Raw genomic sequence first — 13,724 nt, forward strand, 5'->3', positions numbered from 1 at the left:
CCGTACATTGAAGTTCATTAGACGAAAACTCCAAGCAGCAGTGGTCTCCAAATGGGCCACCCAAATCGGATTTAGACTGTCTGCAGAGAAAAGTGTCGTCTCCCATGTCTGTCGATCACGTCACCAAGTGTTGCCGTCACCGATAAAGGCAAGCGGATGCCGGATACCGCACAAAAAGTCTGTTGCAGTTCTTGGAGTCCGGTTGGATCGCAAGTGTGGAATTTAAGATGGCCTGCTTGGTCGGAGGAGAAAGGTGAACTGGCGTGGACCCACAGAGGGATGGAGTTGCTGGCTGAGGCGCCAGCAGCTCGGTGATGGGTGAGAGTGTATGTGTGTCACATGGTGGATGAGCGAGGGATAAGAATATAGTACGATGTCGGTTAAGGTGCACTCCACATCCCCCTCCTTGCCCAAAAAAAAAATACCCAGGTCTTCTAAACAAACTCCCAAAGTACCCTAATGTATAGTAGAAGTGGTCAATTTCGGAGAAAAGTTAGCGTGATCGATAACAGATTGGAATACTCTTTGAAATAGATGAGGTGTTCTGTATTTAATGAGTCAAACGATGAGCTATTCTTGATTTCAATTAACATTTTTTTCTACTGTTGAGATAGGGCTTGTCTAGGACTTTGATAACATAGATGTTTGTCAAGAAAGCATTTTGAAAGTAAACTAGGTTCGTAGCAAGTTCGGCGAGTTGGCGGAGCGTACGTGGTCCTTCGAGGAATACTGTAACCATAAGAGAACAAATTTATATACGTGTATATTAGAGCAATTAAAATGGAATGAAACATCTCAGAATCCCGTTATGACTAAACTGTTTTCTTCTATTTGTACATTATGCTTCACAGGTTTACCTACGAATCAAACCATCTAGGGTTGCCATTAAAAACTTTTAGAAAGCAGAAGCTAAAATACAGTATTACACAAAGATACCTTTTTTGTCGAACTTTGAAATTTTGTTTTAGAAGTTACGACGAGTTTAAATTCTGAGAAGTTTCACCTGGGATAATAACGATATTAGTTTACCTGATTTACATGATTATCGTGCAGATTCTTCGGCATGCACTAAACGTATATAATCCTTCAAATACACGGGCGCGTTTCTTTCCCTTGCTTGGCGTTTCACTGCTAGTTCCTGATCTTTGTGGGTGGGATCCGGAGCACGCCATTCATGAACCCGTTTAGTTTGTGTGACATGTCTTTTCAGCTGTTGGCCATCAGGTCCCGTAAGCACCAGGTTCCCTTTGTTCTGTTCCGTGACGGTGTATTTTCTGGGGTCAAATCGACTTTCCCCTTTCGTACGTGAGTGCCGTTCAATGATAACAGTATCCCCCGGAGTGATTTGGGAACGTTTCGCGCCTCGACGTCGGTCCTCGTATTGCTTTCCGGTTAGTTTGGCCTTCATGTCCCTTGAGTTAATCTTTTCGTCATCGTGGTTCACCTTACCAGGATTCAGAAGGGGAAGCCATCGCCGTATCTTACGCCCGAACATTAGTTCTTCCGGAGGAACTTTTGTTATTGAATGAGCCGCCGAGTTGTGGGCTTTGATTGCTGACTGGAGTTCATCGTTGTAGTCAGTTCCGACAGATACTGCGGTAGCCATTGCCTTGTTGATAAGTTTCATGCAGTTTTCTGCCAGGCCGTTTTGCTGCGGGAACAACGGGGTGGAAAACACGTTCGTTATGCCACGTTCTGCGCAGTACTTGCTGAAATCCTCTCCGGGGGCACAGTTGACGCCGAACATCAATCTTGTGAAGCGGTACATACCACTTTCAGCAAGAAATGTTGTTAAATCTCGTGATTCTTTTGCCAGTTCAAGGTGGTAAAAGGCGCTCGTCAAATCCAGCTTAGTAAAAAATTTTGCTCCATGGAGTTGGGCTTTCATCTCCTGGATCAATGGAAGCCTAAAATAATCCCTCTTTATCGCTTTGTTCGGTGCCCGCATGTTCACAACAAGGCGAAAGTCATCCTTTCCCTTGGGAACGGCCGACATGCCGCTTATCCACTCTGGAGCGGATCTAACCCTTTCTATTATTCCTCTCTGTTCCATTTCTTGAAGTCTGCGTTTTGCTCCTTCCCTGTAGGCAGCAGGGACGTTGTAATAAGCGTTTCTTTCGGGGGGGACTGACCTGTCTACGCTAAATCTTACTTTGACACCAGGCATTTTGGGAAATATGCCCGGTTCTCCCACATCGCATTTGTTTACAAATGGTCCAACCTTCAGGAGCCCTAAGTCACTTGCAGTTGCACGTCCAAGGAGCGAGCGACGACCGTTTGGGACAACTATGAATTCTGCGCGAATTGGTGGCTTAGTGGTTTCCACAACCACGATTTCTGCGCAGAATATGCATTCGATTTCCATGGGTACGTCTGTAGCGTAACCTCTTAAAGCTTGCGTATTAGGCTTGTTGGTCACGTCGATTGTAATTGAGCCTGCCTTATACTCCCGTTGAAGTTGATCCCAGTCTTGCCCTCCAATTATGTTCGCGTCCGCACCCGAGTCGATGAGGAATTCTATAGGGCTGGACGTACCCAGCCTGCAGTGTATGAGTACATCTGCCATGGAAAGTGTGTTAACGCACTGTGGATGGAATCAAGTCAGAGCGTTATTTATTTTGATTACTTGACAGTAACCGTGCATATTTAGTGATTAGTAGATTACGCCGACGCAAGAGTAGTTGTCAAGGGTTCATCGAAGGGTATATAACGATGTTGAAACAATTCCAACTTTGAAGAAAGCGTTTTGGATGAAGTTCGCATGTCTTAACGATATTATCTAACTGGCATGATGTGATTGGCTGGTTACGTCATACTTATGCCAGGGGTGCCTTGTAAATGGGATACTTGTCAGAACGTCTATGGGGTAGAGTGGGTGTCGTGGTAGTCACCGTACCATACTTTTCCGTAGGTACAATACAAGTGGTGGCATATCAAGTAACGATTAAGTAGTCATAGACTAATTTTGTGATCACGAAGTCCCAGAAATATCGGTTTAATGTTTAAGTCGCAGTTAGGCGCCGTGGCTCGTTTATAATCTGCGAATTTATCTTAAAAACCATTCGCTACCATCGCCCGGCTGGTAGTACTAATGAAACCATAAAAAGGTATGATAAAAATTTGCCTAATCCTTTTTTCCACAATATCGATGGATTTTCTGATGTCAGAAAGTGTTTCTATAAAATGTGCATAAGCCAAGTTTATTTAAATCAATCAAAACCAGTTTTAGAGTAGGGCAACAGTAAAGTTATCTTGTTAATTGTACTTTGAAACGCTTAATTTAAGAATGTGTCATATTCGCTGAGGATCGAAGAATTACCTGTGCTTTCATTGGAAAGAGGGAGATATATCTGCTTATAAGCAGCAGATTATATGCGTTTAAGCTCAACCAAATTGGTAACTTAGATAAAACCTAAGAATACCAGCTCCTAAAATTCAATACATATGCATTTGAAACTACTTAAGCAATGATTAATAAAAACAGGTTTTTTGTAACATACATGTTATTTATTCAATCAGTATGAATGGACTGAAAATGTTTCAATAAATGTCGCTGTGTCAAGAGAAATAAAGTTTATCTTCGGTCACTTATTTTGGAATTCAGTTCACGTGACCTTAAAATGCATATGTGTGTCGACACACGTTGTCAAAAACAATATACGTTAAAATAAAGGCTCATACCTGAGTATCCTCGTCCTCTGTCTTCAAATGTTCCTGTTTGGTCACGTTGGCCTCCCGTAGCCGACACGTTGCGGCGAAGTGACCACGACGCCCGCATTTGTGGCAGTCTTGGTTCAATGCCGGGCACGCTTGTCCTCTATGGGCTGGTCGATCACATCGTGAACATCTTCCACGTTTGCCCAAACGGAAAGTCCCTTGAGGGGAGTTACGATGCTGCTGTTGGTTGCTGTAACGGTAGGTTTGTCCATTACCATATCGGCGGGGTTGTTGGTTTCCCTGGCGACGAAATGGGGCTGCTCGCTGCTGGTTGTCGGCGTGGGTGAGTTGATTGTTGTTTCCATCGAAATTTCTTGCGCGAAAGTTTGAGGGATACGAACGTTGGTTTCCATGATGGGGGGTTTCTGTACGTCCTACGGCCTGTATGGCGCCTTCCGGTAGGCTGGTAGTTCCTTTTCCAAAAGCCTCTTTCCTTGCTGCCGCCTGAACGATATACGCTGCGTCGTATCCAAATGTTCTCCCTTGGTTGGCCAGTTCTTGATCAATCATGCCGTTGAATAACTGGGTTCGTACGAAACGAACTTGATCCGCAGGGCTGTACCGGCACAATTGAACTTTCGCCATCAAACGCGCATGAAAGGCCATGGTTGATTCACCGCTCTCCTGCTTCATCTTGGTGAAAGCTTCGTGCTCCGCGGCCGTATCCGTCATGCCGTGGAAATATTCCGAAATGTTGTTGACCATCTTCCGATAACAGTCCGGTACGTCAAGGCTCGGCCGGAGTCCTGCGGCGCGCACTATCGTCTGTAAATCATCTCCGATGGCAAGGTACAGGAGTTTGGCTTGGCGTGTTGGATCAGTAATACTGTTTAATGTAATGGCAATCTCGAACTTTTCAATAAAGTGGTCGAATGCTTCCCACATTCCACCCGCAGGGATTTCCTTCGGGAATGAAGGGATATTGTCCAGCCGAATCGCGGACGCTGGTTCCGCTGGCGTAGAGCTGCCGTCAAGTCCTCCCCATGTTGCGGCTGATTCTTCGGTCGGCGGTTTTGTGGCTTCTTTTTTCTCCCAAGGCTTTTCCAGGAGCAGTTGAGCCAAGTCGACAATGGCTTTCTCCACCACTGCTATCCTGTCCGTACTACTGGGTGGCGGTGGCAAGGGCGGAGAGTCAGTCGTTTCCTCAAGCATTTGTGGATCAACCGCTTCTTCAGCTTCCGAGTCGTGCTCTGAGTAGCTATCGCTTTCGCTCGGGAGCTGTTCAATTTCAGTGTTGTCCTCCTCGTCGCTTGCGTGCATGATTCGCACGTATTTGCCGGGTTCCGGTTCCATTCCGTACTTGCCGGGCTCCGGTTCCATTCTTCCCCTAGGACAGGAAGTTAAAACAGGGCTGTTAGTGTTCTTCGAAACGGTTGTTCTGATTAAAAATGTGCAATTCACTAAATTTCTAATGAAAACTTTTATTCCAAGAGAAAAAACAATAAGGTACTATTGGATATTATTCAAAGTCTTACGTGGATCACGATAACAACAACGGGGGTGATAGCATCCAACTTTTCCTTTTTTTTTACGCTCTACTTCACGAAATGGAATGTTGTCAAAACAGTGCGTTGGGTAAGGAAAACTTACCATATCCAAACAAAAACTACCCATTCAGATTTATCGCACTACTTAACCTAAAAAGAAGCTATATCCAACTCTGGCTCTGTGTATCTACACTGCTTTTTATTGCAAATTAAGAGCCAAACACAAACGAAACAGAACATTCCTGCAAGGTATTCACTTTTTTTTTTACAATGCGTTCGTCTCGCAACGCTTGGAGGGAATGCAAAATGGCCGTTTTGTTTCTCGAGGTTCTTTAATCATTTCCAGCGTATGACCCACCACGCCTTGCTTGTTTTCACGTTCGTCTCGTAACGCTTGAAAGAAGTTGCCGTTTATTCCTTTTTTTTTTTTTTTTTAATTGTGAAAAAAAAGTAGCATTCCAGTTTTTTTCCCATCCACCTTTCACCTTCTTTTTTTCCTCTGACGCATTCGTCTCACGGTTCGTCTCGTAACGCTGGGGAAAAATTCAAAATGGCCGTATTGGAACTTTCCTAATTAATTTCTAATTCGTGACCCACCACGCCATGCTTCTTTTTTTCCCGCGTTCGTCTCGCAACGCCACTAACTTTCGGAAGACGGAGTGTCCGTCCTGGATCACCCCCACTTTGAGCACTACCGGAACTAAAAGACCGCTCTGATTCTTTTTTATGAACCAGAGGAACAAAAAAACGCACGATGGCTTACCTCGAATAAATCCGGACGACGGGACGAGGGAAGAACTGCTACCACTTTCACTTTATCGATTTTATTACTCACGGACAAAGTCTATCACTTTCCACTGGCTTCAATTAAATTTCAACAATTGTGAACGGATGAAGAAAATCATGGCGAGGATCGCCACTGTGGAATTTAAGATGGCCTGCTTGGTCGGAGGAGAAAGGTGAACTGGCGTGGACCCACAGAGGGATGGAGTTGCTGGCTGAGGCGCCAGCAGCTCGGTGATGGGTGAGAGTGTATGTGTGTCACATGGTGGATGAGCGAGGGATAAGAATATAGTACGATGTCGGTTAAGGTGCACTCCACAGCAAGCTAAACTTCGGAGAGTATTTTAGCGACATTAGAAGAAACTGCGAAACACGATTGAACCTTCTTTGCACTCTCTCCAAACCACACAGGAGTAGTAATAGAGGCGTTCTCCTCAGAATACTTAAGGCTATCGTCAATAGTAGCTTTTTCTACGGAGTTGAAATATTTGGACTAGCTAGAAACTCTCTCATCGATCGTTTAGCCCCCACATACAATCAAGCTATTCGGACAATAGCCGGACTACTCCTATCCACCCCAGCAGATGCGGCCTGTATAGAACTTGGAGTGCTTCCTTTCCGCTATCAAGTCACGGAGACTCTATGCTGCAGAACCATTGGATACCTCGAAAAAAAAAAACGACCGTTAATCAAGAGGTCTTTCTCCTCAGGGAGGCGAACAGAGCCCTCACCCATCTGGCCCATCTAGAACTCCCTCCGGTTGACCAGGCCCACTGGGTTGGAGCCAGAAGGTGGGATGCTACTGATCTCCATTTCGACTTGTCCATCCTGAAACGGTTTCGCGCAGGAGATAACCCTACTGCCATGCGCTCACATGTCACCAAATTGTTAGCCGGAAAATACCGTTATCACCAACTCGTCTAAACAGATGTTTCGAAGGCTTCGAACAGAACCGGCTTTGGTGTCGCTGGTTACAACGCCAGCTACTTCTTCCGACTGCCTTAGGCTGTGACCATAGTGGGTAAGGTGAGATGCGATCGGATGCGATAAGTTATGAGATGAGAAGAGGGAAGTTTGATAGGCCATAGTGCATGAGGTTTTCAATGAGGGTGCGCATGTTGTTTTCACATCCTTTTTCGCCTATTTCGTGCGCATCAACGACTCGCGTGATTTGATCGATGAAGTCGTTTGTATGTTGAAGCGCTTCTTTGGATGTGGGTAGTGAAATGATCGTTTCATCTGTAAGAGCGGAAAGATAAAATGCACCTGCTTTTTGTTTTGCGTGGGCCGTTTTTTTTTCTATAACTTAGTCAGTTTTGATCCTGTTGCAATAGCAAAAACCGACCAGTTCAAAAAACAAATTTGGTGTAACTGTACAAGATTGAGATTATTGAATTAATTATTTGATAGAAGAATGTATAAAATGTAATTATATCCGCGTGAGGGATGTCTTTATGTATACACATATTTTTACTTTCCGGACTGAACTATCTGAGTGTTGATTTCAATTTAAATCAATATGAGACTGTTATACTGATTTTCGGCATTAAAACATTACTTTATTGTGCTGATCTCGGCAAAAAGAAACAAAAATTCGGCAAGTATGTATTATTTAAGAGTATAGATTTTTTTTATAATAAAATTTTCGGCGACATCTACGAGAAAAGATGTCTCTAATGTCTACTACCTGGAAAAACCTGGAAAACCGGGAATCCTCAGGGAATTTTATTTAACAGGGAAAAACCTGGAATACTCAGGGAATTTCTTGAGTACTCAGGGAAATTTTACTCCGAAAAAAAAATCATTGGGTCGTATGAACCTGGTAGTAAAAATCCATATAAAAATTTCGCTACAAGGATTTTTTTTCCAGAAATTCTGTCAGAATTTCTTTCTGGAACTTCTTTAACAATATCTTCTGGAATGTCTCCCAGAATTTCTTATAAAATTCCATTCCGCATTTTTGACGCTATTTTTCTTGGTATTCCTTTTTGATTTTTTTCCGGAAAGGTGTACTTCCGGATTCCTTCCAGGATTCCTGAATTCCAACCGATTTCTCCTGGAATTTTTCACGGGGATGCTATTTCTTCTCAGAGCTCCTCCAGTGTTTTGCTCAAAGAAATTTTCGTAGGATTTCTACCAGAATTTATTCCGAATACTCTATAAGAATGTCTGTCGGGATAAATCGTGGAATTTCTTTCGGCACTCCTCACGAAAATTTTACCCGATTCCTTCCGGTGTCCCTCTTGGGACTTCCCCAGAAGATCTTCACAGAACGTTTTTCAGAGTTGCTAAAGAAGTTATTCCTGGGGTTCCTACTAAAGTTTCTCCAAGGATTTCTGAAGGAGTTTTCACAAATTTACTGCAAGAGTTCCTCAAGAGATTTCTTTTATTTTTTCCTGTGATATCTTCAAACCATTGCTTTGGGCTTTCTTCGAGATGTTCTTCCTGGTCTCCTACAGGAATTTGTTAAAAGTTTTCGCGAGGTTTATTTTTAAGTTTTACCTGAGATTTTTCTCGGAGTATCTCCTGGAACTTCTCTCAGAAGTTGGCCATGAGATGTCTCTTAGAGTTTTTCTTAATTTACCCTGGATTGTCTCCCAAGATTGTTTTTGCAGAGTGCCTTGTGGGATTTCCACAGGAGTTATTGCTGATATTTCTCATTGAATTCTTCTCTTGCATTCTTTCAGAGACAGGCTGTTTCTTGTAGTTGTACTGGATTTCTTGCAGTGATCCACCTGAGAGTTTTTACAGGTACTCTATGCATTATTCAAAATTCTTCCCGGAATCTTTACCAGAAAATGTCCCGAGATTCTGGATACTCCTTTAGGGATTTCTCCCAAAGTAATTGCAGGGATTCTTCTACGGGGTTTCCTCAGAATGTCTCCTGAGATAACTTACGAAATACCTTATAGGAAATTCATGGAGAAATATTCGAGGGAATTCAAATAAAATCTTGCGAAAAACTCCGCAAAGTGTTATTGAAAAAATCTCGACATGAACTTCAGGAAAAACCTGAGAAAAAAATGAGAAATCTCGAAAAAAGTTCCAGGTAATAGTAATCCCGAGAACAAATATTAAGGACATCCAAGGAGGAATTCTGAAAACCTCATGGATACCTGAAAGCAGCTGCGGACGAAGTTCCGCGAGGAAAACAAGAGGAATATCGGAGAACAACCGGGAAAGTTCAATAGTTTATGGATAGCTGTCCCGGAAAACCACTAAAACAGACATGGACACTGGCTTCAGTCGGCGGCTGTATCGATTGAACGAAACTTTACACGGAGTGGCTACGGATAAGACGTGAAAAATTTCATCGCTCGGAGCGGGAATTGAACCCTCATCCACCCGGATTCTAACCGCATGGCTACGAGGTTCAACCAATGACATTCTTGAAGAAACTTTGAATAGTTTTGGATGGATCTTCAGGAGGAATCCAGCGAGAATCTCTAGAAGTATATCGGAAAACCTTTGCAAGAAATATCGGGACGTACTCAAACAGATATCTCGTGTGAAAGAATCCTGCGGAGAGCCAGGAAGAAACTTTGAAAGAAATTTCAGGAATTATGCTCAGAAATCTTGAAAGAATTTTTGAAGAGTAGGGGAATTTACGTATTTTCGGCAGTTTTGTTCTCTTCATGGGTTTTTTTTTTAAACCTGTTGAACTCAGAGTTGGCATCAAATCCTTCCCAACCAAGCTGAATATGATCAAGATTCAGGCAATTTGGCCGGAATAAATCCCTTATGACGCAGAGAACAAACCTGCCGATGATACCCTAAGTCACCCTTTATAATTTTTAGAAAATTTGGGTTGTTATATAATTTATTTAAGTTTATAATTCAAAACTTTCAAAATTTCATCTGGAAAAACCTGGAAAACTCAGGGAATTTTATTTTGAGTTATGAGTAGACACCCTGATTTAGGAAAATTGTAACAATTAAGCGCGATCAGTAGTGTCTACGCGTTGCGCATTGTAATTGAAATTTATATGAGATTTGGCATGAGAAGACATTGTTGAGTTCGGGGGTATCCAGTGCTTCCATCCGTTTCGAATCACTTGATCAGCTTCGACTCGACCGTTTCTCCTTTCTCCTGAACACATCGTTGCTGCTTCAGAATCGTTGAAAGAAGACTAATCATTTTTGCAAGTTTCAAAACATCCTTAGTTTAATTAAGAATTTCGAGTGTTTCTTAATTTCATATTAATTTACCCAAAATGTTTATGATGTTTTCCTTACCGCATTCTTATCATTTATTGATACTCATACATCACAACATACATCTCCCAATTTCAGGAGTCCCGAAAAACATATCTAAGGAACTTCGGGATGAATACCTGGGGGAATCACTAGGAGAATCTGTATAATAACTTCTAGAAGATTCGTTTTAGTAATGATCCGTAATTTCAGTGGAAACTCTAAAAGTAATTCTTGCGGAATCTCTGGAGGAGTTCATGGAACAGTCTCTAGAAAAATTTTTGGAGATAACTTTGCAGGAACTTCCAGATAAATTATTTATGGGATCTCTAATAAAATTTCTGGAGAAATTGTAGACGGAATTTACAAAATCATTGCTTTAGAAAATCTCTAGAGAAATCTCTGGTTAAATTATTGGATTCATTGTCAGATTTTCTAAAAATTTAAAAGATCAATTCTTGAAGATAATTCTGTAGATATTTTTTGATGAATGATCCAAGTAACAATTTCGATTTTATCGAAGTTTTTTAACTATTCAAAAACCACAACCATAAAAGTCCTTTGAAAGTCCTCTCGAGCTCTTATATGCCTCCTATGGCCCACGTTCTCGCTAGTTAGCGCAATCTTATTATGACCTACAGGACTTCGTATGCAAACCGGCTTAGGATTTCGGGTTGTATCAAAGTTTTATCGTATCCCCGATACAACCTTCCAAGTAAAACCATCTTCTGACTTTCCAAACATTTGTTTTGTTTATTTTTCACTATCAATGTTCCATCGTCAGAATAATTTATGATTGGTTGTTTATCCAGCCATCAATTGGAAAGATGCCGATCGGGAATTCAAAATTGTTTGCCTATTTAATACGTGTTAGGAGACAAAATTTGTAGTGAATGTGACTGTGATAATGACAAAACATAAGTGCGCCACACCACCCGACTAGGCGACATATTTTTCTGATAAAACTGTGTGTTCCTGATGATTTCTCCAATAGGGCTAACCCTCCTGAGGTGGACATAACTGAGCCCATGATAGGACTAACGGTTTTATCACAGCATTTCTTGGTCTCTATACGGCCACGAAATCTTTTGTTGGTTTTAAGCATTGTCTCACAGTTTTATATATTTGTTTACAAAAAGATCTCTCCGACAACCTCAAATGCAAGTTTTATTGAAATGATATATAATAAGTGATAAAACCAATTCATGACTACATACTTGCAAGTCTTTAACTGAAGATGTTTATGGCAGTAGTTATATGATAGTTTTATGACATGCCAAGGGTGCAAAGTAAAAACTATCACACAAAACTAATATAGAATAATTAGCTTTTTCACATGCTCGTATAAAACCAGGATAAAACATGAATAAACCTTCAAGGCATTCTGATTTTTACTTGGGGGATCTATTGAGGCATTCCTAGACGAATTTACGAAAGAATATGGAACCTGAAAAACTTTGTATTGTTTGAATGCGATTGAATTTGCCTGTAGTACAAATATACAATAACATTCAATTATTACAGATTCTGCGACAGAAATTGTGTCCTAAGCGAGAGCTGAAATTGGATGTAGAGGAAGCAAAGCAGGTCAAGGCGAAAGAGAAGAAACTGAAGAGTGTAGCAATGAGTCAACAAACTAGGAAGGTAAGCTGTGGGATTTGAAAATTCGAAAAGGTTTCAACAAAATTCTAATGAACAATACTGTTCAAATTCCAGAGAGCAAACCCCAACCTGAGGTGCTCTGTTTGCCTGAAATTCTTCAAATCTCGATCCAGCCTTAAACATCACCAGAAGATTCACATCGGAGTCAAGAATTTTAAGTGTAAAATCTGCAAAAAGACTTTTATGACAAAAGGTGGTCTAGGAGCTCACCAGATTACCCACACCGGAGAGAAACGTTTCGAGTGTACCTTCTGCTCGGCACGCTTTCGAACGCAGTATTCGCTGGACTATCACGCGTTCACGCACACCCAACAGGCAATCAAGTGTGACTTGTGTCCGAAGCTGCTCCCATCGCTTCATGTCGTAAAGCTCCACGTCAAAAGCGCTCACATCAAGAAGGAACCATTTCGATGTCAGATTTGCAGAAAGAGCTTCAAAAAGAAGGAAAGTTTAAGGCACCATCTGAAGAGACACGACAGTCTGCCGTGTAAGGTTTGTGGAGAGATCTGCAAGGGCCGGGAAGCTCTCATTCAACATAGGAAAACTGTGCATCGAGTCGTGAAGAAAGCTGCGGTAAGTAAAGTTATACCTAGTTGAGCGATGACAAGTTTTATGATTAACTAGGTACTTGAATATTCTCTATTTCATTTCGAATCTCTTTCAGCCGTTAATCTGCGAACTGTGTGGCAAATCGTACGCCACGGTATCGTCCCTGTGCACACACCGCGCCACCCACAAGGAGTATCAACGCTTCAAATGTGACCAGTGCTCGAAAGCGTTCTTTTTCAAGGGACTGCTGGAATCCCACATTCGGGTAGAACATCAAGGAGAGCGTCAAATCTGCGCCATCTGCGGCAAACTGTTCAAGTATGGGACGGATCTGCGACGCCACCAGAGGCAACACAGCGAAGAAAAGCCCTTCAAATGCGAGCAGTGTCCGGCGGCATTCCGGCATATGAGCAATTTGCGTAGCCACAAAGCGACGCACAGCAAGACGGTGTATCCGTGCGATGTCTGCCGGAAGGAGTACCGATCTGCGGACGGATTACGGAAACACAAACGAACTCACACGGAAGGATCCCGCTTCCAGTGCGAGATTTGTAATCGAAAGTTCAGTCAAAAGGCCCCTCTGATGAAACACATGACAATTCACACCCTAGATCGACAGCTCAAGTGCGTCGTTTGCGAGCAGATCTACTACAAGAAGGTCGAGTTGATCATCCATCAAGCAAAAGAACATCCCAACCATCCATTGATCGGTAAAACGATCAAGGTTCACACTTGTAACATTTGTGGCATGGAGTTCACCAAGAAGAATTTCCTGACGCAGCACGTGGACATCCACGGGACCGAGTACAAATTCAAGTGCGAAATGTGCGATGATCAGAAGTTCAAACAGAAGGCTGGACTGAGGCACCATTGGAAACATTTTCACCGGATAGAACCTCCAAAGCGAAATTTGGCAAAGAAGGCGAAGGCAGTTGATACGGAAATGAAGGTACCGCTTTCGGGAGAGGTTGATAATCGGTTCGAGACCGTAGCTCGACCGACGGATACTTCCAATTGATTTGAGCGGTTTATTAAATACTTATAAATGTAAGGTTACTGGAACGTTTCTATATACAGTAGAAGAAAGAAAGCCAATGGACAACAAAGAAAACAGTCGACAGCCTGGAAAGATCTTTGATCTCATAAAGAGCTCAGCTACGAGGAAGGACAACTTTGAAGAAAACAACTATAAACGATGATAAAAAAAATGTAAGGTAATCGCAATTAGTTTCATGCTGGTCTATATATGATGACATTGATATTTTTCATTTAGGTACAAAAGTTCAGTTCCCAATCGCAGTATAAATTGGATAAATATGAAGCTGATCAAGC

The 13,724-nt window shown here is 42.2% G+C and overlaps 1 protein-coding gene across 1 annotated transcript in view; it reads left to right on the forward strand.

Annotated features, from left to right (window-relative positions):
- LOC109429860 (zinc finger protein 91-like) overlaps positions 1-13,427 on the forward strand; it is a 35,815-nt gene extending 22,388 nt beyond the window's left edge. The window contains exons 6-8 of the mRNA XM_062847529.1: positions 11,672-11,825; positions 11,898-12,416; positions 12,508-13,427. Of these exons, the coding sequence (XP_062703513.1) occupies positions 11,672-11,825; positions 11,898-12,416; positions 12,508-13,410 (1,576 nt within the window). The 3' untranslated portion in view covers positions 13,411-13,427. The remainder of the gene's footprint in view (positions 1-11,671; positions 11,826-11,897; positions 12,417-12,507) is intronic.
- The last annotated feature ends 297 nt before the right edge of the window (positions 13,428-13,724 follow it).

This window comes from Aedes albopictus, chromosome 2 (genome assembly GCF_035046485.1).
Source record: "Aedes albopictus strain Foshan chromosome 2, AalbF5, whole genome shotgun sequence".
NCBI classification, from domain to species: domain Eukaryota; kingdom Metazoa; phylum Arthropoda; class Insecta; order Diptera; family Culicidae; genus Aedes; species Aedes albopictus.